The 23,347-nt window shown below is 36.4% G+C and overlaps 4 protein-coding genes across 4 annotated transcripts; 3 read left to right on the top strand and 1 right to left on the bottom strand.

Moving 5' to 3' along the window:
- Positions 1-383: 383 nt before the first annotated feature.
- LOC116032045 (BTB/POZ domain-containing protein At3g05675-like) lies at positions 384-2,872 on the bottom strand. Its single transcript, XM_031274434.1, has 2 exons — positions 1,537-2,872; positions 384-994 (listed from the first exon to the last, which is right to left on the bottom strand). Exons 1-2 carry the CDS (start codon positions 2,755-2,757, stop codon positions 686-688), a joined length of 1,530 nt encoding a protein of 509 aa, XP_031130294.1. The 5' UTR covers positions 2,758-2,872; the 3' UTR covers positions 384-685.
- A 2,545-nt stretch (positions 2,873-5,417) lies between these two features.
- LOC116032046 (probable receptor-like serine/threonine-protein kinase At4g34500) lies at positions 5,418-9,561 on the top strand. The gene is made up of 7 exons (XM_031274435.1): positions 5,418-6,254; positions 7,263-7,367; positions 7,479-7,601; positions 8,022-8,192; positions 8,291-8,420; positions 8,582-8,791; positions 9,101-9,561. The coding sequence occupies exons 1-7, from the start codon at positions 5,671-5,673 to the stop codon at positions 9,218-9,220; spliced, it is 1,443 nt and encodes a 480-aa protein (XP_031130295.1). The 5' UTR covers positions 5,418-5,670; the 3' UTR covers positions 9,221-9,561.
- Positions 9,562-11,837: 2,276 nt separating this feature from the next.
- On the top strand, positions 11,838-15,288 carry LOC116031406 (glucan endo-1,3-beta-D-glucosidase-like). Its single transcript, XM_031273606.1, has 7 exons — positions 11,838-12,170; positions 12,260-12,634; positions 13,232-13,521; positions 13,628-13,960; positions 14,113-14,245; positions 14,414-14,475; positions 15,023-15,288. The coding sequence occupies exons 1-7, from the start codon at positions 12,095-12,097 to the stop codon at positions 15,065-15,067; spliced, it is 1,314 nt and encodes a 437-aa protein (XP_031129466.1). The 5' UTR covers positions 11,838-12,094; the 3' UTR covers positions 15,068-15,288.
- Positions 15,289-20,036: 4,748 nt separating this feature from the next.
- On the top strand, positions 20,037-22,904 carry LOC116033437 (glucan endo-1,3-beta-D-glucosidase-like). The gene is made up of 6 exons (XM_031276178.1): positions 20,037-20,499; positions 21,199-21,491; positions 21,868-22,191; positions 22,320-22,596; positions 22,685-22,740; positions 22,845-22,904. Exons 1-6 carry the CDS (start codon positions 20,037-20,039, stop codon positions 22,902-22,904), a joined length of 1,473 nt encoding a protein of 490 aa, XP_031132038.1.
- Positions 22,905-23,347: the final 443 nt, after the last annotated feature.

Below are 23,347 nucleotides of genomic sequence, written 5' to 3'. Positions count from 1 at the left end.
AAAGTGAATAGTGTATAACCGTAATTGAATTAGAATTACTCCGTATAATTTAATAGTACTGTAATAAGACTACAATGTATAAAATGAAATTAAAAGTCTCAATGTAATAAGACTGTATAATATCGAATGAAACTCTAGTTGTGTTGAAATAAAACTACAATGTATATAAAATAAAATTGAATATGTTATACAAGCATAACTAATTACGCAGAACATATGTCGTTCTTTTCGACACTGTTTTGGACCATGGTGCACAGTAAAATTTGTCATAAGATATAACTTGGGCTAAGTTGGGATAAGTTTAGCATTGGATTAGGACTCCCTCTAGTAAACCACACAACAATAACAAAAATAACTTAGTTGGCAACAGCAAGGAGAACAGATTGGAGAACAGGGAAGGAAGATTGACGCATGGTGGATGGAGGAGAAGGGCTACATAAAATAATTTGTTCATAGCGAAGAGCCAGTCTATCTACATCAGATCATTATATAACACTCTGTCCACTCTGAAAACAAAGTAGAGTCACAAGTGCCAAGTGGTGTTCCAGGAAACTTTCATAGCACAAGGTAACAATAACAGAACACTGTGTACCATGTTTCCTGCATAACACCAAAGGAAAACTAAAAAACTTCTGTACAGATTTGGTAGGGAAAAGAGTTAACTACGCGATTACGTAAATGTTAACTAGTCTGCCCAGTCTCCAAATTGTTTACGGGCTCCCAAGTCTTTCTGCTCATGGGATCTGTTTGCTCTGCGGAACCAGGTGGTGAATGCACTGATCAAGTGAGGACAGTCTTCAACATTCCGAGTTGAGAAGCTAAGACACTGTTGCAACAACTCCTGAGCATCAGAGAGCGGAAGTGTTGATATAATCCTCAAGAATGTTTCTTCCAGCTCCAGATATAGTGCTTTGTGATTAGGCATCATAGGCGAAACATTGTCTTTGCATGCAATAAGCACAGGAAGCCAATGTTTCACGAGCTTCATTCTAACCTGTTATTTACAAAGAACATAAATTATAAATATACACCATTGCACATTGCACAACAAGAGATATGCTTCATAAAGCCAAGACCAATAGTGTTTCTTTCATGTTCTAATTGAGATTGAAGTTCATGTAAACAATGCTGATAATGCAAACTAGTGAATTACCAGAATGAAACATTCAACTACCACCGCCAAGGAAGAATACAGCTCATAATAAGGATATTATGAAGTCATTAATAAAGGCTAAAAGGGAATCACTGATGTGCAGAATTGCGGCCAATGAGTGCCAGGGAAGATCAACTAGAAGAAATGGAGTCAGCTTGAGAAAGAAAAAACTGCTAAGTATTGATATGAAGCTCCCTATTAGTTGCAGATTTACAATAAAAACATTAAGCAAACTTCCTCACAATTTTCAGTCCTGTGTCCAAGTTACTATAAAAGCATTTAGTACCGGAATTGGAATATTTCAGAGCATTCTTATTGCCTTGATATTTTTGTTAACTAACAATCTCATCTTTAAAAAGGAAGAAGAAGAAGAAGAAGGAAACCTGTCTATCAGCCAGGATAGTCCCCGTTGAGACAGCATTGGCAAGCTTGCAAGTGCATCGAAGCACAACAGCAGGAAGTCCAGGAACATAATTCCTCCAGGCATCATCACGGAATGCTCTCTGTAAATCAGCAGTAAATGAAACCTGATTGCTCCACTCCTTCACAGCTGTATCAGCCACCCTCAATTCAATCATCCTCTCAACCAACCACAGCAGATGCCTCCCATTCGTCATAGCAGTGTGCAAATTCAACCTCTGAATTGCCTCGGGGTCGTTGTGATCACATCTGAAGTCTGGACTCGAATACTCCTCCAGCGACTCCTTCACAACCTTCAGGCTCATTTCGAATACACGGTCGAGCACCCTCCTAGCCAACTCCTTTGAAGAGAAGTCCCTCAACAGCTTCGCAACAAAAGCCTTTACGAAAGCCATGTTTGTGTGGTTATGAAGTGCTGCGCGAATTAGCCCCCGAAGCATGTCCTCAGAGGAATCATGCTTTATAGGTGCAACCCTAGCAAGGAGGTCCTTGCTTTCTTCGTCTCGTAGAAGTGGAATTAAACTGAAAACTCTCTTCTCTTCTTCTTCAGTCCAAGGCACCGCCTCAAGGAACCGTACGCAGGCCTTAATACACTCCTCAAATATCAACTTCAGAGCTACCTCAAGCAATGACAGCGCTGTAGAAACGCTATCTATCGTCGCCGAATAGTCGTCTGTATAGAGAAGTTGAAGAACAGTGATGTGGTCGTCGATTGATCTAGGCGTATCCGGAACGCCGAGACTAAACCGGTGCATCTTAGATGCGCTTCCAGAATCCCCTCCAGTGTCCTTTGACTCATTCAACCACCGCTCAGACAGAAGAGTCTCGAAGTACTCGCAGCGGCGAAGCACATCGGAATGGAGATAGATCTGGACATCGGACTGGTCCAGAGAATCGACGGCTGAGATCGACTCGGCGTCATCGTCATCGAAAGGACAATCAACGTAGAGCCGGAGGACCGTATCAGCGGAGGCCGAATCGTTAAACGCGCCGCGCGAGGAGATCGGGAGATGAGAGTGAGAGGCGGTGCGCCGAAGAGCAGACGGTTTGTGAGAACATTCGTCCAGGTTTTCGTCGGAACGGGAGGAATCAATGACTGCGACGGTGGAGGACAGACGGTTGCTGCTTCCGATACGTTGTCTCTTCTTCGCCGCAACGCCGGTTGCGCCACCACCAATCTTCATTTGCGGTATAGATTGAGAATTCAAGGAAAATGATTGAAATTGCAATACTCCTTCACCGAAACAGGTTATCCAATCTTATCTTCAGCCATGAATTCATAGAAATGATCATTTTTTAATCAAAACGTGTACGGTTGAGATCTTAGATTTTCCTATTATATTAATAACGAAGTGGATAAATCCGATTTTTTAAAATGACATGTCATGGGCCCAAATTTGTAATCCGATTTTATGTGGACCGCGGTTTATAATAGATTATGGATCATGCATTAAAACGATGTCGTTTTGATCAATGAAAACAAAAGGCTGAAACGGTCTCCATTTTACGCCGTTGACTTTCAGTTTATATACACTGCAGTTACCTTTTAACACAACTGTAGTTCCTTTTTTTATATAACTGCAGTTTCATTCGACATTATACACTCAAATATGTGAAACTGTTATTCAATTTTCTTTCAACACAACTATAATATCATTTCGATATAAAAACGGTTTTATTGGACAATATACACTAAAAAATATGAAATTGTTATTCAGTTCCATTTTATATACACTGCAATTTTCTATCAACACAACTACAGTTTCATTTTGATATAACTACAGTTTCATTTCATAATATAAAAACAAACGTGAAGCAATTTTTTTTTAGATGAACTGTAGTATCCTTTATGGAGCTCCGTTACGATTTACGACAACTGTTTCTCCTACTTAATGAAACAACGTCATTTTGTAGAATGGTCCACAATGCATTGTTGACTATGGTCCACCGTATAACAACTAGTTTTGCTTAGCGTGATGGGAAATCATATCTTCTTACAATATTTTTCATGTTATTATCATACTCTATGATAAAATGATGTTATAATTAATTAATGTTAGATTAACACAATGTTTAAGTCACAATCAACAATATAAACAGGTCAAATTAGTTGGGGGGTCAACGTTAGACTTCAACGTGGGAACTAGACAAATAGTAACAACCATTACTTAGTTATCCACAAAGTTTCATGAAGATTGAAGATCAAATAATAATATACCATAATCAATATACCATAATATAAATTTTTATTATGCTCCAAAAGGTTGCTAAATAGGGTAAAGCATGATTATCGTATTAGAAGATCATGGGCTCTCCAAGGCGAACCATTATTCCTGCAGGTTGTTGCGTTAGCCTCCACTCTGCAAGTGCAAATTGACTTCCATTACTTGTCTTGTAAACTAAGCTTTCCTGTTCATAGAGTGTATTGCATTGTAGGTCAACCGGCGACAGGGTGGAGCTCCGTCGGGGTGATTCTAAGTGTGACCCGAGAACATATTCATTAGTTACGAGACCCATCGATATGAGTGATACAGTTGATCACATGTGATTTAACTCTGTCAGATTGGTGGCTTTAACGGATTGACCAGGTAACTCTTGACGGACCGGTCGGGTGACCTCACGAGTAGTCCTTGTGCATATTTACCCATCACTTCTTAACATTCTTTTAATTTTATTAAGAATGTGACATGATTTATTCAATATATACTCATAAATCTCATGCACACTTTTGAATATATGGCTAAATGTACAAGTGAGAGCCAAGATTTAGCAGAGAAGGCAACAATGGCGCTGTCAGGCTGGTGCGTCGGTGTTTTATTAGGATCTACCAAACCAACCACCTCAAAGTAAGTAAACATGTTAGTTACAAATTCCGATCCATATCGCCAATGCTTGTCTCCTACTCCATAACAATATATCACCTTATACTTCACGAATCCGATGTAGGCAGCTACGTATTTTTGTCAATCTTGTTTGGTATAGAGAATCTTTTATTGACTCACAAATACTCATCAAACTTAATCTTAATATTTCATTTTCATTATATATATAATATAAATAATGCATGATATAATAATCAAATATATCGCTAAATATTGACAGCATGGATGTTCATAACACTTAATATAGCGATAGACTCCAGTATAACATGAGTATTATACTTGATTGTATAAGATACTTATAAGTTATATCAAAATGGTACAATGTACAACCACTCCCAACCCCTTATAATCATGTGATTTATATAGTTAGAAGTTGTATTTCACCATCTCTCGATGCATAGGAACATGTTCCGATCCCTCAGTTTGCAATATTGTTTAATTCGTACAAGTGACACATAAATTGTTAACTTTATCTCTCAACTAATTGTCCGTACCTCTATTGTCTATTTGATGTTGTTGTCAATCTGTCGCACATCTTAGATTGATCAAGCATTCGACTAAGTCATGCATAACTTGTTCAAGCTTCAACCAACATCTACATTGTTAACTTTGTCTCTCAACGAACTAATTGTTCGTACCCTAATTGTCTATTTGATGTTGTTGTCAATTTGTTGTCGCACATTTTAGATTGATCAAGCATCCCACTAAGTCATGCATAACTTTGTTCAAGTTTCACTCAACCCTTGCGCGTATCAACTGATTATGTTTGATATAAATTTAAAATTTTTTTACTTGTACTTGATATGGTAGAGATTTATTATTGTCACAAACATTAAAAATTTGAGTTGAACTTATTGAATGCTGATAAATGTACAATTTAGTATTGATTCTCATAACTTAAAAGTGAATTAATATCTCTTTTTATGAGTATAGAGAGGAGTTCATTAGGTCATGATATAATACCCAAAATATGGGTGTTTTTTTAAAGGATTATATTAACATTGCGGAACTCTTAATACAGCTTTCTCGTCGATGTCTTTCTCACTACACTTGCATCACACTGTATCTCCCTGAAAGCTCACCCGCTCTTTTCGCAGTCCGGTAGAACCGAAACCTCCATTGCTCAATCCTATTCAATGCGGAGGCCATAACTCACCTACTAGCTTCAACGGCTCACATTCCCTCGCGTTTCCACGTGCCGGACCTCCGGAAAGAATGGCGGATTCCGGCGACAACAACAGCTCTGGCAAGTTGTCTACCAGCTTTTTCACCTCAAAAACTCCAATTCTAGGGCTCCAAATGTACGTCGTGATCCTCGCCACCGTCGTCATTTTGGTCTTTGTCTTCGTCCTGATATTTCTGTTCCTCCGCCGAAATCGGAGGTCCGAGCCACGTCGCCTAGGCGTGAAGCGCGGCTCAGGGCTAGTTCCGTTAGTTGCCAAAGAGATTTCCGGTACCAAAACTCGCGATCGCGCTGTGATCTGTAGAGTAAAGGAGCTCGAAGATAAGGAGAAGGAGACTAAGGCAATTTTGCGAGAGGATTCGGCGAAAGTCACTGATATCGAGTCCGATGATCATAAGGGAAGCTCCGGAAGCAATAATTCCAGTACAAGCCAGTCATCGTCGTCGACAGACAACTCGAATATTGGATGGGGCCGGTGGTATAGTTTGAAAGAGCTGGAAACGGCCACCAGAGGATTTTCAAGCGAAAATGTGATAGGAGAAGGCGGATACGGCATCGTTTTCAGAGGAGTATTGCAGGATGGTTCAGTCGTTGCCGTGAAGAAACTTCTAAACAAGTGGGTATCAAACTTCAACTTGTTCAATATAATCAAAATCTGCTTATACTTTATTATAGACAATAATACAAATCAGCAAATGCTTGCCGCAACGCAAATCAATATTCATGCTTAGATACATTGCGTGTTTGAATTGAGTTTTTTATTGTTTTTTTTTTTTTTCACATGTTAATCGGCGAGAGTTGCGAGTAACTGTTTATTTTTTGCATTTATTTTCGGCAAGTCTTTTGACGGAAAGAGTATCCAAGCTCCTTAGATCTGGATCTTTTGACTAAGCTCATATTGATATGCTTTAGTAAAAGCAAAGCTAGAGACTACTTTCTTCTTTATTTCTTTTTGTTCTTTCCATCCTCAACTAATTATTTTTCTACTTTTCATTCCTCTCTGCATTATGGCTCCCTCGTCTTTGTTACTTTTTGTTATACATGTCACATGGCTCAGAATAAATATTCCATACAACGAAGATGGCTCAGAATAAATATTCCATACAACGAAGTTGCCCTAGCTAATCTGCTAAAAAAGACCAATAGATTGCTCTTGCTGAGAGTATAATATTGTATCAACTTGGCTGGGGTTCCCGGTGATAAATTATTTGACCCCTATAACTGATAAGATTGCATGCTGTGTAAATTGATTTAACAATTGAAGAAAAGACTGGGCATCATGATTGTAATCTCATGAGCACTCTGCCAATAACCGAATCTTACACTCAACTGTGATTGGTATGAAAATTGCAAATGGAAAATTATGTACTCTGCAGCTTTTGCATCACATGGCACATCATACACATGCCAGTGATGCCACTGAAATGCAATGGTACTCCTACTTTTGACACACTTCCAAAGTTTCATTTGATTATGCTACACTGGTATGAATGGAGTGCCTGAATGTAAAAATGATGTATAGCTTCTTTTTTTTTTTAAACAAAAAAAATAAAAAATGATGTATAGCTAGTAGTGAGCCCTGCTTGGGAATAATTAGTTACATTCATTATCTGCTTGTCTGTAGGGGTCAGGCAGAAAAGGAGTTCAAGGTAGAAGTTGAGGCCATTGGCAGAGTAAGACATAAAAACCTGGTGGGTTTGCTTGGTTATTGTGCTGAAGGGACTCAAAGGTATATGTGCTTTATGTTGGTTAACTTGCCTCTTTAACGACTTGTATTGCCAATGGTGTTGACGATCCTCATTTCCAAGGTAGAACATAACCATGCTCATTACTTGATCAGGTTACTTGTGTACGAGTACATCAATAATGGCAATTTGGAGCAGTGGTTACATGGGGATGTAGGGCCTGTTAGTCCCCTAACCTGGGATATTCGAATGAAAATCGCTATTGGTACTGCAAGAGGGTAATAGTTCCCCTCATCTTCAGAATTCAATAAATTGTGGTTTTTGTTGATGTGGCTCTTTTTAGCCTACATCTCTATAATGCTCTTGTCTACTACGGCGTATTTATTTTTCTGTGCATAGATTTTGAAAAAAAACAATTTAACTAAACCTTCCACTTTCCTATGGAGTATGCCAGTATGAGAAGTGGGATTCCATTGAGGCTCCTGCTTTAGAGAATTTATTGTTGTTACCTTCTTCATGTGGTGAAATACAATCCCTGCTTTTTCTTTTTTTGTTCATACTGTATTACTGGTAATACCCATTCTGCTTATTATATTCACTTCTCTGTTGCATGGTTCTGCTTTGATGCTTTCCGTGTTCCCTTCTCTTTGCATCAAACCTGCAAATTGTTGTTCTCACTCAGAGTTTCTCCATGACAGACTTGCCTATTTGCATGAAGGTTTGGAACCCAAAGTTGTACATCGTGATGTCAAGTCAGGTAATATTCTTTTGGATAGAAAATGGAATGCCAAAGTATCCGACTTTGGACTTGCCAAGCTGCTAGGATCAGAGAAAAGCTACGTGACCACCCGTGTCATGGGAACTTTTGGGTTTGTTCCTTTCTAATTCCTATGTGACTATTATAATCCTGCTAACATGAGTCATCATACTTCATTCTAATTATCTGCAACATGCCTAATGAATGCAGATATGTTTCTCCAGACTATGCCAGCACCGGTATGCTCAATGAGGGTTGTGATGTGTATAGCTTTGGTATTCTACTCATGGAAATTATTACTGGAAGAAGTCCAGTTGATTATTCCAGACCACCTGGAGAGGTCAGTATAGGTTCTACCTCATCAAACACCTGTCCCCAGCCCTAAAAAATGCAGTCACAGATAACAAGACAAAGAAAAAGAAGGAAACTTTATAAATATGAATCACATGGAAACATGCTTTATGGTTATTCTGACTCTGACTCTGATTCCCCAAATCGCAGATGAACCTGGTTGAATGGTTTAAAGGAATGGTAGCCAATCGCCGAGGAGAAGAATTGGTTGATCCCCTAATTAAGGTTCATCCACCTCCAAGAATCCTAAAGCGGGCATTGCTGGTTTGTCTTCGATGCATAGATTTGGATGCAAACAAGCGACCAAAGATGGGACAAATTGTCAATATGCTCGAGGCTGATGAATTCCCTTTCCGGGCTGTAAGCAATCCTTTCAATCCTACTTACTTTAGATAATGAAATCATCTTTCTTGGCCTCTTAGGTGGAAAAAAACTGCAATCTAACCTATTTATAGTAACTCTTCCACATAATATGTAACCCTTGAGGCTTGAACTGAGATGGGACTTGAAACCTCGGAATATACATTTCTTGGCGTGATTATATTTCATTTCTCCGCTAACCATGGATTGCAACCATATGTTGTGGAACAAGTTCATCAGAGGAAGAACACTGGCAGATGAACACTACATATTAAACTTTGTTCTGAGCTTCTAATCTGCATTACGCAGGAACCCAGAGCAACTCAAGAAACTGCTCCTCTCTATACGCGAACTAGTAACGATAGAGATGGATTAGCTCCCAAGGATGAAGTGGGTGATGATGAGCAGAAACCTAGCTGGAGACGATAAATAGTGGGAAGAAAGGGTGAATGTGTTGTGTAACAAGTAATGTAATGTATATATTCCTTGGAACAGTGCATCAACCTGATTGAACATGCCAGTGTGGACATAAAGACTCGGGGATCTTTGGCCTGTGTTATATACAACCTACATTGAGGCTAGGCCAGCCTTGTATATATAAGGTTATATTTGTATGGTTTCTATGCAGTGATACAAAAATTTGTTTTTACCATATTTTCTACTCTTGTAGACAACTCGAAATTGATGAAAAGTTTGATACTCCATGAGTAGATGAAGGGCTTCATCCACTCCTAATAGCTTATTGTATTGTAGTCTTGTCATGTTTTTTACAGTTGTTTTGTGCTACTTTCCATTATATAGAAAAAAAAAAAAATAGAAGCTAATTTAGAGTTCAAGAGTGTTAGAGACAGGTGAACATTATCTAAGCTTGGAGGCCTCCCTTTCAGCTTTCACAAGTTTGGAGTTGGCCCAATCTTGAGTTGAGTGGGCTAATTTTATGCTGCCCACTCAATCATTATATTATAGATCATGGTCCACCTTACGTAATATATATTTTTATTATATTAAAGATATATTTTTAATACATTAAATGTTTAACTTTTGAAATACATTATATTTCAAAAAAAAATGTTTAACTTTTGAACTGAAAGTATATTATTTACTTTTATTATACAAATAATGTACATTCAATATATTAAAAATACATATTTATTCATGGTCTACATTGCAATATTTGCCTTCGCCTCTATTTGATAGGACTGGGATCAACTCTCTACTAGACATCCCTAATCTACACTGGAAAATCCCAATCTCAAGCCTTACTAACTCTGATATTGTTTCATGGCTACATGTCTACATGTACCTATAATTCATTAGGACTATCACATATCACATCTTTTTGCAATCCTTATACCAATGACTAGGGTTTACTGTGTACTGTAAACTCTGATGCATGTATATGTGTCTTATGTTGTGAGTTTTTGTGTTATACGTTATGAAATTCTATACCTAAAGTTAAAAGTGTAAATTTTGTACCTAAAACAAATTAGTAATTATGCGTAATGTTATGAATTTATATGTTTTGTGTTATGAAATTATGTGCATATGAACACAAAATATGTGTCTAAACCAAATTTAATAAATAAATAAAGCACATTGTACTCAGATGATATGTAGTGATTCTCCCATATAAAAAATCATGAGATCTAGTTTTAGTGGAGGCGAATTGACCGTTGACTTGCCATCTACTTGCTCATGAGTCGGTATTCATAGAGCTAGCCCAATATTTCCTTTTTCTTTATTAAAAGTGAAAAATAATATAGGGAGTGGCTGTAAATGTAATGAAGTATAGTGAAGTTGGGGGCATTAAGGTTCAAACTCAAAAAAGAGAGTCATCAATTAAACATTTAAAAGGGAGGCGCACGACTTTTAGTAAAGGGGTTGGTGGAGTTTTGATAGCGAAATCAAAATGAGAGGGCTAAGCTACCTCAAAGGGGCAGTTCAATATTTCTCTTTTGGCATTCCATTTTCCGCTACGTGTAATGATTGATACGCTTAATTACGGACCCCTCATTTTCCTTCTTTTAGTCGTGCTACTCCGCACTAGTGAAAGCTTTTAATTTGCTCATTTCTATTCTTAATAATAATAAAGTGCTATTTCCTCCCCCATTTGCACTTTATTTTGCGTCGCTCATTTCAATTGTTAAAATTAACTAAATTCACCAAGTATCTTGTGGTTTGATGACATCACTGTTACCATTCTAAATGGAAGGTCTCAGGTTCAAGTCCCATCCCAATTAAGGATGTTGGCATTATCATGTTGTTTGAGCATATATAAAAAAATATGAATTTAATTATTGTCAACATCTTCTTTTTTTTTTTTTGAATACTACTAACTCTATTACACAAGAATCAGTAAAAGGGAAGGGTTTGATGCCACTGGACCACAAGGTCCTTGGCGTCAACATCTTCTTAATCAAACGTGTATATAATATAATATTACTCCGTATAATAATTTACAATTAAAAAATTTACATAAAATTGTCTTGAAAAGTTGGTCATAATTAAATTGGATTGACCATTAAACAACTAATATTTGAAGCAAGTGTGATTAGTCTTTTGAGTTTGAAAGTCTTTTTTTAATTATCATTAGTAATTATTACTATGAACTACATAGTTTAAGATATAATACCAACAAATTGTATATGTTTGAACTTTGAATCCCAAATGCAAGAACCACCCACAGTTCCTGTGTCGAGATGTGTAGAGGAAATAAATTGTAAGATGCCTATTAATTAGCGTACAAACCTTAAATGTTTGTATGCTAGTGTCCACAACAATGTCAAATTTATATTTCTCTCTTTTGGTAATAAAATGCAGGTTAATAATTTTTAATTAAAATATTTTGATTTTATCACTGATTTTGAATTTTTAAAAATTTAAAAATTTTAAAGAATTTTTTAAAAACAATTTTAAGAAGTTTTGATTAACCGAAACCGGATAAGTTATCATTGCAAGGTAATAGATAGGTATATACTATATCCTTTGCTTTCCCTCCAAAGTTACCTTAAGGGGTGGAATATGTGGAGTTACTTGCAATGGTGAAATTTTGTGTTACCTTCATTCCCTCCCTCCTTCTCTCATATTTAAGACTTAAGAGGAAGAAGATCCATTCTCATCTCTCCATAGACCATAGCCCAGACTTTACTTCAACTTCTCTTCATTTCCCACGCTTTTCTTTCTTCAATTCCTAACACTTTCTGCAATCCACTCCGCCATAGATTTCACCGTTTCCGATTCTGAGCACTCATTCGTCTTCTGTTCTTGCTTCAATTCCTTCGTTGCTAGAATCAACAAGGAACTATGATGGTTTCCCCTTTTAAGAATTCTTCAATCTTGTTCCTTCTCTGTCTTCTGCTGCAATCTTTCTCTTCTGCAAGTAAGTGTCGCTTTGCTTTGTCGTCTAACGGGACTTTTACTGTAATTTTCATTTCGGTTGACCCGTTTTTCTCCGTGTTTCCGGATCAGGCTCGCAATCTTTTCTAGGGATTAACTACGGAATACTCGCCGACAACTTGCCGCCGCCGGCGCAGACGGTGAAGCTGCTGCAGTCGACGAGCATTCAGAAGGTGAGGCTGTACGGCGCCGATCCGGCGATAATAAAGGCAATGGCGGGGACTGATATCGGGATTGTGATCGGCGCCGCCAACGGTGACATCCCGGCGCTTGCGTCCGACCCGAACTTCGCCGGCCAGTGGGTTAGTTCTAATGTTTTGGCGTATTATCCGGCGAGTAAGATTATTGTGGTCACCGTCGGCAATGAAGTTATGAGCTCAGGGGAACAGAGCCTCGTTTCGCAGCTCTTGCCGGCTATGCAGAATGTCCAAAAGGCCCTCAATGCAGGTCTCTATTTATTTTTCAATCTTTATCATTATATTATGGTCATCATTATTAATCATCATCATTTGTTGTTATTATTATTATATGTGTCATGCATGTGCAAGAATGTTATTTTGAGCTGTTTTTATAGTAATCATTGAATCTCTTCTGGAACTGGAATGGCTACAGACAAAATGGTTTGAAACCCGAGCTAAGTTGGTCAGGCTATTGAATTTGTAACCACAAGGTTACAAGTTTGACTCCTAGTGGGAGCGGCCTATGCTGGGCTTTTTGGTTTGAGCCCGTCAGCTATGGACAAACTGGACTGATTTATCTCCTTGTGGTCGAGATTTACCCCGTGCAGACTCTTGGTCAGTGGCGGCGGGTTTTCCTCATCACTCAAAAAACACAACATTTTGTATGTTTCTTTTGCTGCCATCTTATCACCTTAAGAAAGGCAGCAGCAGCAGTAACATGTTTTATGAGACAAATGAAATGTTTTTGACAGACAGTGAATTTGGTTAAAACTTTGGAGCATCAGTTTATGATTTTTTTAAGTGTGGTGCTTTCACATGATTGTAGCAATAGTTGGATAATTGTACCTAGAACTTGAAATTTCAGCATCCCTTGGTGGGAAAATCAAGGTTTCAACAGTGCACTCAATGGCAGTGATGAGTCAGTCTGATCCACCCTCGTCGGGTGCATTTAACCCTGCTACTGGTGATACAATGAAAGCCTTATTGCAATTCCACAAGGAAAACGGCTCACCCTTTATGATCAACCCGTACCCTTTCTTTGCATATCAGAGTGATCCGAGGCCTGAAACGTTGGCTTTCTGTCTCTTCCAACCCAATGCTGGACGCGTTGATGCAGGGAGTGGCATAAAATATATGAACATGTTTGATGCTCAGGTGAGTTAATTGGCTACCATTCATTTAATTGTTTTTCTGATCTCGCTATGATTGGACAGTTTTTCATTAACTGCTGTTTTTTTTCTTCAAACGATTACATATACAGGTGGATGCTATTTATTCTGCCTTGAAAGCGATAGGATTCAAGGATGTAGAAATTGTGGTTGCTGAGACTGGTTGGCCTTATAAAGGCGATGCTAATGAAGTTGGCCCCAGTGTGGAAAACGCAAAAGCGTATAATGGTAACTTGATAAACCATCTCAAGTCTATGGCTGGCACCCCGCTAATGCCTGGGAAATCTGTTGATACATACATCTTTGCCCTGTATGATGAGGATTTGAAGCCCGGTGCAGGCTCGGAAAAGTGGTTTGGGATTTTCAAGCCTGATCTTTCCGCGACCTATGATGTCGGCCTTTCAAAGAGTGCTCAGTCAGCTCAGGTAATAGCCAATTTAGCATTGATAGAGCATAGGTTCAGCAGAAATTTAATGACAGACATAGACGAGGAAGCCACGAGGGCCTTTTTCTTCATTTAGTTTATGATGTTGAATAACCATTTCTCGTTTTTGTTCTTCCTGAATCTACTCGGTAGACTCCTGCAGTTGCTCCAGTGGCACTAGCGACTCCTGCTCCGACAACGCCTGTCGTTAATTCAGTTACACCGCCTACAACGCCCACGACTGGAGTGAATCCCGTCACACCTGTCACTCCAATTTATCAATCAGGTTTGTATACACCAAAAGGCCGAAAACCAACCATTTCTCATTGTGCAATTACAAGACAATCTTGATTATGCCACGCTATTCAACCTGGCAGTGCGTGTTTTGAACCAATTCTGTTATATCTAACGCTCGCCTCTTACAAAATATATCTCGTTGTCAAACTGCTTGCAGGAAGCCTTGGAAGCGGAACTGCAATTTCTTGTAGGCCACCGTGCTCACTTCAACTTGTTCTTGTAAGTTTACTTAGTTCCTAAGCTATGCACTTTTCTTGAGCTGTGTTATGTGCTTTTTGACATTGTTAGGTAATAGTTTCCAGCCCTCAATAATTGTGTTGAGGGCCAGAGAAAAGAAGTGGTAGTGCTGTGTCCATTAGATGCACAATCACTGATTTGTGGTTTCTGTAAGGTAGTTCAGCATCTTTATACTGTGTCTGACAATGATGTAATTGCTGATCAAGCAAAATCAATGAAGAGTGAGTGAAAGAGGTCATGTGTGTGCTTTCAAAGGATCGGATATCTATTTTCGTCAGACAGTTGGTTTGGTAACCATAAGGGGTTCCAAGTTCAACTTCCCGTAGGAGCTGTTTATTGCACATCTTGGTTTGGCCAGTTAGCCATGCGCAAAGTAGGTTGGTTTACCTCCTTGCGTCTTTTGCCGGCTAGAGTCAAAAGACGGATTTCACCTAGGAAGAGATCTATTTTACTGTCTTAGGTGAAAATATCAAATTCCATATGCAAAATATAGTTTTCCATTTCATAATGTTATCTGTTTGTGTTGTAGGTTACAATGACTGCATTTATCCTGGTGAAGGCATATGGAAGCTAAGGTATTCATCTGTGGTGCAGTATGTTATAGTAGTGTTGTATGTTTATTTTCTCTACCAAGAATCGTGTAGTTCAGTCGTTTTTTTTAATTTTAAATGTAAAAAAAAGAATGTATATGTAATTATATCATTCTCTTTTTGTATTTTCATTCCTGTATTAGAAATAGAAATGTGCTTTGTTTTCTTAAACTTTTATTCTTATATTTTAAAGAAGATTCAAATATTTAGGTGTTTGGGCTGAACGGTGAGGTGGAATAGTCGGTTATTGTATATGTATGTACGTATATTAAAGAACCTTCAGTGGGATCAATTAGATTAAATCTTATTGTGTTAATTGGATTTAACACTGGAAAGTTAATGAAAAGACTTATAAGTAATATACTTAGTAACGGAAATAACAAGTAGTAATGGCTGAAATTAAATACTATGCAAATCCCAGTTTTTAAGCATTACTGTTTAATGTTCAATTGTTTTAATAATTCTTTGATTCTTTAACTACCATTACGGTAATGGTTTGGGTTAACTTATAAGTCTCACAAATATGAAAATAAGAACTTATTGATATTTCAAATTAAATTCATATTACTCAAAAAATAGCTTATTATACTAAAATTATAACTAAATTACTTATTGAATTTATATATTAATTAAAGAATTGAAGTAATATAATTAGGATTATTGACCGAATCAATACGGGACAGAACATCAAGTTCACGGTAATTCAATTTTAAATTAATCAAACTATAGTCAAGTTTAGTCTTTTTGTCAATACTGGACAGAACATCAAGTTCACGGTAATTCAATATTAAATTAATCAAAATATTGAACAAGTTTAGTCTGTTTGTTATTTATGTACATTACAAAAAAAAAAAAAAACTAATTATTTAAAATATTAACTATAGTCAAATATTTTTTATTATTATGTATTATTTCTTTAGTAATTATTTAATAAATTTGAAAAGTAAATGATAAAAAAAAAAGATATCTTCTCAATGATACCTTGGTTATTTTAATATTTTATTTTAAATATTATTGTTTTTAGTAAACTATTTTACTATATAAATATTCTTTTAAATAAATTATTTTTACTATATAGTCTATATAAATATTCTATTATATTTTACGTGACCTACAATCATTTGAGTAAATTATTTTATGCCTATTACACTTTCCTAGATCTATATTACCCTTAAAATATGTTATTTTGAGCCCAATAATTTTCCTAATCTTATATATATTTATGTACCTAAAAAGCTACTTCAATTTCCTAATCTTATACATATTTATATATATTATACACTATACATGAGTTTTTTCTTATTATCATCATAATTGTCTTTCCTAATATATTTTCTTTATATATATATATATATATATTTATTTATTTATTTATTTATTTATTTATATTATGCTATACAGAATTTTTTCTTCTTATCATCATAATTGTCTTTCCTAATATATTTTCTTTATAATTTAGTCTGATTGATTAGGTAACAATTTCTCAAAATAGACATTTTTTTAAATAAATTATTTTTACTATATAGTCTATATAAATATTCTATTATATATTACCCTTAAAACATGCACCATATTATATATATATATATATATATATATATATATATATATATATATATATATATATATATATATATATATATATATATATATTTATATTATGCTATACAGAAGTTTTTATTATTATCATCATAATTGTCTTCTTAATATATATTACTCCGCCATTCTACTATTATGTACTATATCTCTTTATACTTATATACACAAACATAGATTCCTAATTCATTTGCGTCAACTTTTTAATTGTAATAACCTTCAACTCATACTATTATTTCTATATATAAAATGAGTAATTTATGAAACGGGTAAGTGTTATTTTGGACAAAATTTATTGTATTTTAATTTTAATTTCTAACCATTTATAACCAAAATTCAAATTATAATATCCTACTAACATGGTCAACCTTATTCCATTTTATATTCATATTCATATAACAACTTAACAAAAATATCTTCAATTTTCTGAATTTTAAAAAGAGACACATTAATAGAAGACATTTTTAAAATGAATAAATATATTAATTTTATTAATAATAGTATTTTTGTTATTTATGTTCATTACAAAAAAAAACTAATTATTTAAAATATTAACTATAGTAAAATATTTTTATTTATTTTGTATTATTTCTTTAGTAATTATTTAATAAATTTGGAAAGTAAATGATAAAAAAAAATATCTTCTCGATCTGTGATACCTTGGTTATTTTAATATTTTATTTTAAATATTATTGTTTTTAGTAAACTATTTTACTATATAAATATTCTATTATATTTTACGTGACCTACAATAATTTTGGTAAACTCAGTTATTTTATTTATTTATTAATTTATTAATTATTAATTTATTATGGTTAAATGTTGGTGATTGAATAATTGGATTTATTAATTAATTATAATGTTAAATAGGTAATATAATATGGTAATATTAATTGGTGATTGAATAATTAATGATATAATTGGTGATTTGGTGATATATTTGTAATTTCGATTAAGTTATTTCAATCATATGCTATAGTGTAATAAACTAATTAATTAATAATCCGTTAAGGAATGAAACGAGAATTTAACGTTAATTTCCATGCAATGTTCTTGCCTTCCTGTGTTTCTGATTATTAATGTATTTTCTGTTATAGAATATATAATGGCCATGCAGAAATTAAAGTACGAATATTGGGTTTCAAGACACGAGATTCGGCTTGATTTATACTTATATACACACACGCACAGATTCCTAATTCATTTGCGTCAACTTTTTACTGTTCTTATGAGTCAAATATTCAAGTTTGTTACATTTTAATTTATAACCATTTATAACCAAATTTCAAATGGTAATATCCTACTAAAGTGGTCAATCTTACTCCATTTTATTCATATATATATATATATATATGCTACACCTCATGATCAATTTACATACATATTATTTTTTCATTGTATTGTCATTCATTCTATTGTCATTCTATTCAACAATAAAGTATGGATTCAAGTCTTCTTTCTGCATCCCAACTCTCTCTTAGGACAAGAAAAACATCCATATGCCTTCGTTTAATGCGTTATTATTTTTCTAAAGAATATCAACGCACACCACTAAACCACCAAACTCTAGAGTGCTTATTTCATGACTATAAGGTATGTATTGCATTATACATTATTTAAACAACAAAATTTTCTCTTTTATTGAATATCTACATAATAATTTTAATTACTGAATGATTCTCATAGGGAATTTGCATCCATTTACAAATTCCAAAAGAATATGTTCAAAAATTCAGTACTCTTTTGAGGGAAGGAAAGGTTTATGACGTTCAGAATTTCATTGTGCATACATCTCGCATGAGGTTTAAGACATGCGAGCACAAATACATCCTGAAAGCAAACAATGATACGGTGATCAGTTTTTTGGATCAAGATGATTCAATTTTTCCGAAAAAAATGTTTCAATTTAAGGATTTTGGATCCTTAAAGGCTCCAGGAGGTGTTGATTGTAACCAGTTAATTGATAAGTTACCATTCTAATGTCGTTTTATATTTAATGTTATACAAATCCTATGGCATGTTAATGTATTTATTATTTTCACAGATTTGATTGGTCGTGTCGTTTCCATTCATCAGCCAAAAGATATTCAAGTTAAACAAAATCCCAAAGGTTGATTGATTTTGTTATTGAGGATTGTAGGTATGCACTTTTGTAATTTGTTATGCCTTATTATTTTATTTCAAAATACAAAAATAATATATTGACCGTAAATATTCTTCTGTAAATAATATTAAAGATTACATTAAGCATCATATCCAATTTACAATGTTCAGTGAAAGTCGATTGCATTAAGCATGATATCCCGTGGCCATTATTAGAAATTAGATCTAAATATTTACAAAATTGTGCATCCAAATATATATATATATATATATATATATATATGTATGTATGTATGTATGTATCTGAATATAATTTTGTAAATATTTATTCCATATTTTAAGAACTTATCCTAAGGTTTATTCCATATTTTAAATTCAAAAGAATGAAATTCTCTGCAAGAAATGAAATTGGCATATTATTAATTATTAATTGGCTGAAACAAATGAAATTTGCACAAATCAATGAAATTGACTTTATTCAAATTGGCTGTCAATCAATAATTATAATTATTATTAATCATTTACCATTTATTTTTAATCATTTACAAATATTATATTGAGTGATATTTTTACACTAATCACATAATAAAATAATTGTACACATTCAATATAATTTTTTTTTATTATTCTATCTTTAATTTTATTATCTAAATATATAATTTAAAATATTTATCCATGCATCGCACGGGTAATTGACCAATTATTTGCTTGAATTCAAGCAAGGATAACATTAGAAAACATAATTGATCCAACCATTTTCATTATTCACACTATATAATATTCATGTTATAATTTATATAATTATATATCGATCTAAATATTCTTAAAACATTATAACAAAATTCATTCCGTGCAACGCACGGGTGAAAATACTAGTTATATTAAAATGATAACTAAATTACTTATTGAATTTATATATTAATTAAAGAATTGAAGTAATATAATTAGGATTATTGACCGAATCAACCGATCGAAGACGGAAGACATGCAAGCTGGTGTTACGTTGTGCATCCTTTCCCTCCGGTAGTGGGATATGTCGAATGTTACCTTCATCCACTCATTCCCATATATAAGAGGAAGAAGATCAGAGGATCCATTCTCCATAGCCCACAATAATGCAATATAATTGAGCTTTCATAAGTCTACAACGTAACTTCTCTTCATCTCCCACGCTTTATTTTCCTTCTACACTTTCCGCTCGATCGCTTCAAGACTGCCGGCTTCTGATCGATTACTCGCCGAAACAAGGAAACTATGGTTTCCCTTTTCAAGAACCCTTCGATCTTGTTCCTTCTCTGTCTTGTGCTGCACTCTTTGGGTTCTGCGAGTAATTGTGTTTCAGGATCGCAATCTTTTATTGGGGTTAACTACGGCACATACGCCGACAACTTGCCGGCGCCAGCGCAGACGGCCAAGCTGCTGCAGTCGACCAGCATTGGGAAGGTGAGGCTCTACGCCGCCGACCCGGCGATCTTAAAGGCGTTGGCCGGCACCGGCATCGGGGTTGTACTCGGCACCGGCAACGGTGACATCCCCAAGCTTGCGTCCGACCCCAAATTCGCCACCCAGTGGGTTGAATCCAACGTTCTGGCTTATTATCCGGCCACCAAGATCGTCGTCGTCACTATCGGTAATGAAGTTATGACCTTCGGGGATGCCGGTCTCATTTCGCAGCTCTTGCCTGCCATGCAGAACGTCCAAGACGCCCTCAATGCAGGTCTCTATTCATCTCTCAAATTTTCCCTTTTTTTTTTTTCCTTTTTTTTTTTTTGGTTACAAAATAATTTTGTAGCCACTATACGAGGAGTGAGGACGTGTCTATAAATCAGGTTTAAATTGTACTGTACTATCAAAGTGAATTAAAGCTTGTAGGCTGGTCTGTACCCGTATCGCGACGGGAGAGTTAGGACTACAAAAAGATAACCCGCAAAGGAACGGGTCTAACCTTTTTTTTTTTAAATGCAATGTACATGAATGTGTGTGTCATATTTAAAAAAAAAAAACAAAACAAAACAAAAAAGCAAAAGTCCGTGGGACCCTCCAATCCGCGTGGGGCGGGTTAGGGTTGCATGAACCTTAGCCCGAGCCTAATAATCTAGCCTGCAAAAGCCCAACAGAAATTAGGCCCAAGATAGTGCGGGCCTAATAGGGCAAACCAGCTCGCTTTGACAACCCTCAATCCGCGTGGGGTGAGTAAGATTGCATGAACTTTAACCCACAGACCAAATAATCTAGCCTGCAAAAGTCCATCAGAAATTAGGTCCACTATAGAGCGGGCCTAATGGGACGGACTGGCTCACTTTGACAATATTTGCCCATGCATCTTACAATCTTTCTCATTACATAATCATTATCATCTCCATTATTATCTGCCATGCATGCATGTAATCTAACCTGGCCGGCCTTGAAATTTCAGCATCGGTTGGACGGAAGATCAAGGTGTCAACAGTGCACGCAATGGCAGTGATGGGTGCGTCTGAGCCACCCTCGGCGGGTGCATTCAACTCTGATGTCGCGGATACCATGAAAGCCTTACTGCAATTCCACAAGAAAAACGGTTCGCCCTTCATGATCAACCCATACCCTTTCTTTGCATATCAGGGTGATCCCAACAGGCCTGGAAATTTGGAGTTCTGTGTCTTTCAACCCAATTCTGGACGATATGATAACGGCACTGGCATAACATATATGAACATGTTTGATGCTCAGGTGAGTTAACTCTAATTACTGCTCCAGTGAAACAGTTTATTGGCCTTCTTGATTTGAGTTTAGCAAAGTAGGCTGATTTATTCTCTTGTGATCTTTTGCTAACTAAGAGCATCCATAATAGTGAAATTTTTTTTTGTGATTTTTGAGGAGTTTTTGTAAAAGTAAAAAAGACTATCAAACCCGTCCCGCCTGCAGTGGGATCTGCGAGCTGTATTTACTGTTCCAATAACCCTTCATTTGCAAACCAACCAATTTCTTCTCTCTTTTCATTTCTCTTCCCTTCATGTGTACATGTACCAAAAATCCTCAAATATCCACTACTAAAGATGCTCTAAGATCACAAGACAGAATTTACCGAACTATTAACGATGTACAGGTGGATGCGGTTTATTCTGCATTGAAGGGGATGGGTTTTAAGGATGTAGAGATTGTGGTTGCGGAGACTGGTTGGGCTCATGATGGGGGTGATAAAGAAGCAGGCGCTAGCGTGGAGAATGCGAAAGCGTATAATGGTAACTTGATAAAACATCTCCGATCGATGGTGGGTACGCCATTGATGCCTGGGAAATCTGTTGATACATACATCTTTGCTCTGTATGATGAGAATATGAAGCCCGGGGCAGGGTCAGAAAGGTCGTTTGGGCTCTTCAAGCCTGATCTTTCCCCGAGCTATGATGTTGGCCTTACAAAGAGTGGTCAGGTAAGGGCTGGGTGGTTTATATATTGAATATTCACAATTTACCTACTGAATTCAGTAGGTAAATTGTGAACATTTAGTATATAAAATTGTGAACATTCACTATATAAATTGTGTATTTTTTTTGGTAGACTCCGGTGGCACCCAAGGCTCCTGGGGCTGCTCCGGTGCCACGCAGGGCGCCTGGCGCCACTCCGGCGACACGCAAGTCTCCTTCGGCTGCTCCGGTGGCACACACCACTGCTCCCAAAGCTGCTCCGGGGACACGCAGGGCTCCCGGTGCTCCTCCGGTGACACGCGGGACTACTGCAGCAGCTCCGGGGGCACCCGGGGCTCTTGCCGGTAATCCGGTGACATCGATGACACCCACATCTGCGGGGAATCCGGCCACTCCAGCCGGTCAATCAGGTTGGTATAATTCTGATTACAGATTTACAGGCCAATCTTGATTATGCCTGAGGTCTGGGTATGAAGGGTAGTCTTAAACTGCTTGCAGGAAGCGTTGGAAGTGGGACTGCAAAATCTTGTAGGCCACCGCACTCGCTCCCACTTGTACTTGTGCGTTTACATACTCAACTCCTAAGCTATATATGGGCATTTCTTGAACCCTCTGTACTGTGCTTTGTGACATTGTTTTGCATGTATTTGTGTTGTAGGTGATAATGGCTGCATTCATCCTGGTGAAGGCACATAAGGAGGAAGGCAAATTGCTATAGTAGATATGGAAGCAAGGGTCATTGAATATAGGTTTTGATCTATGTTGCTATGTGTCTAATGTGCATTGTTTTCTTATAATGTTTTCCTGATTTAAGAGAAGATTCTATTTTTTGTAGGTGCATGGACACTTAGTAATAATTACAAGGTTGGATGTTCAGGGTCGAATATTCAACTTTTCGCAATGGTCAGATGGTCAATTCTTCATTGTCATGCTTCTACACTCTTGATTGGATTGAATCTGATTTAGTCTTGCAGGATATCAAAAACAAGAATTCATTGATATCTATGCATACTAATAAAGCGGCGAGCTCGGTTTGCACTTCAGTCTTTTTCCGACGAAAGTGATTGGACTATCGGCTTTCATAGTTGTGCCTTATTGTTTATATCGCCCCATATGTACTCTCGCCCCCCCCCCCCCCCCCCCCCCCCCCCCCCCCCCCCC

This window comes from Ipomoea triloba, chromosome 10 (assembly GCF_003576645.1).
Source record: "Ipomoea triloba cultivar NCNSP0323 chromosome 10, ASM357664v1".
NCBI lineage: Eukaryota > Viridiplantae > Streptophyta > Magnoliopsida > Solanales > Convolvulaceae > Ipomoea > Ipomoea triloba.
The sequence above is the reverse complement of the archived record's forward strand: the minus strand, read 5'-3'. Positions and strand labels throughout refer to the sequence as shown.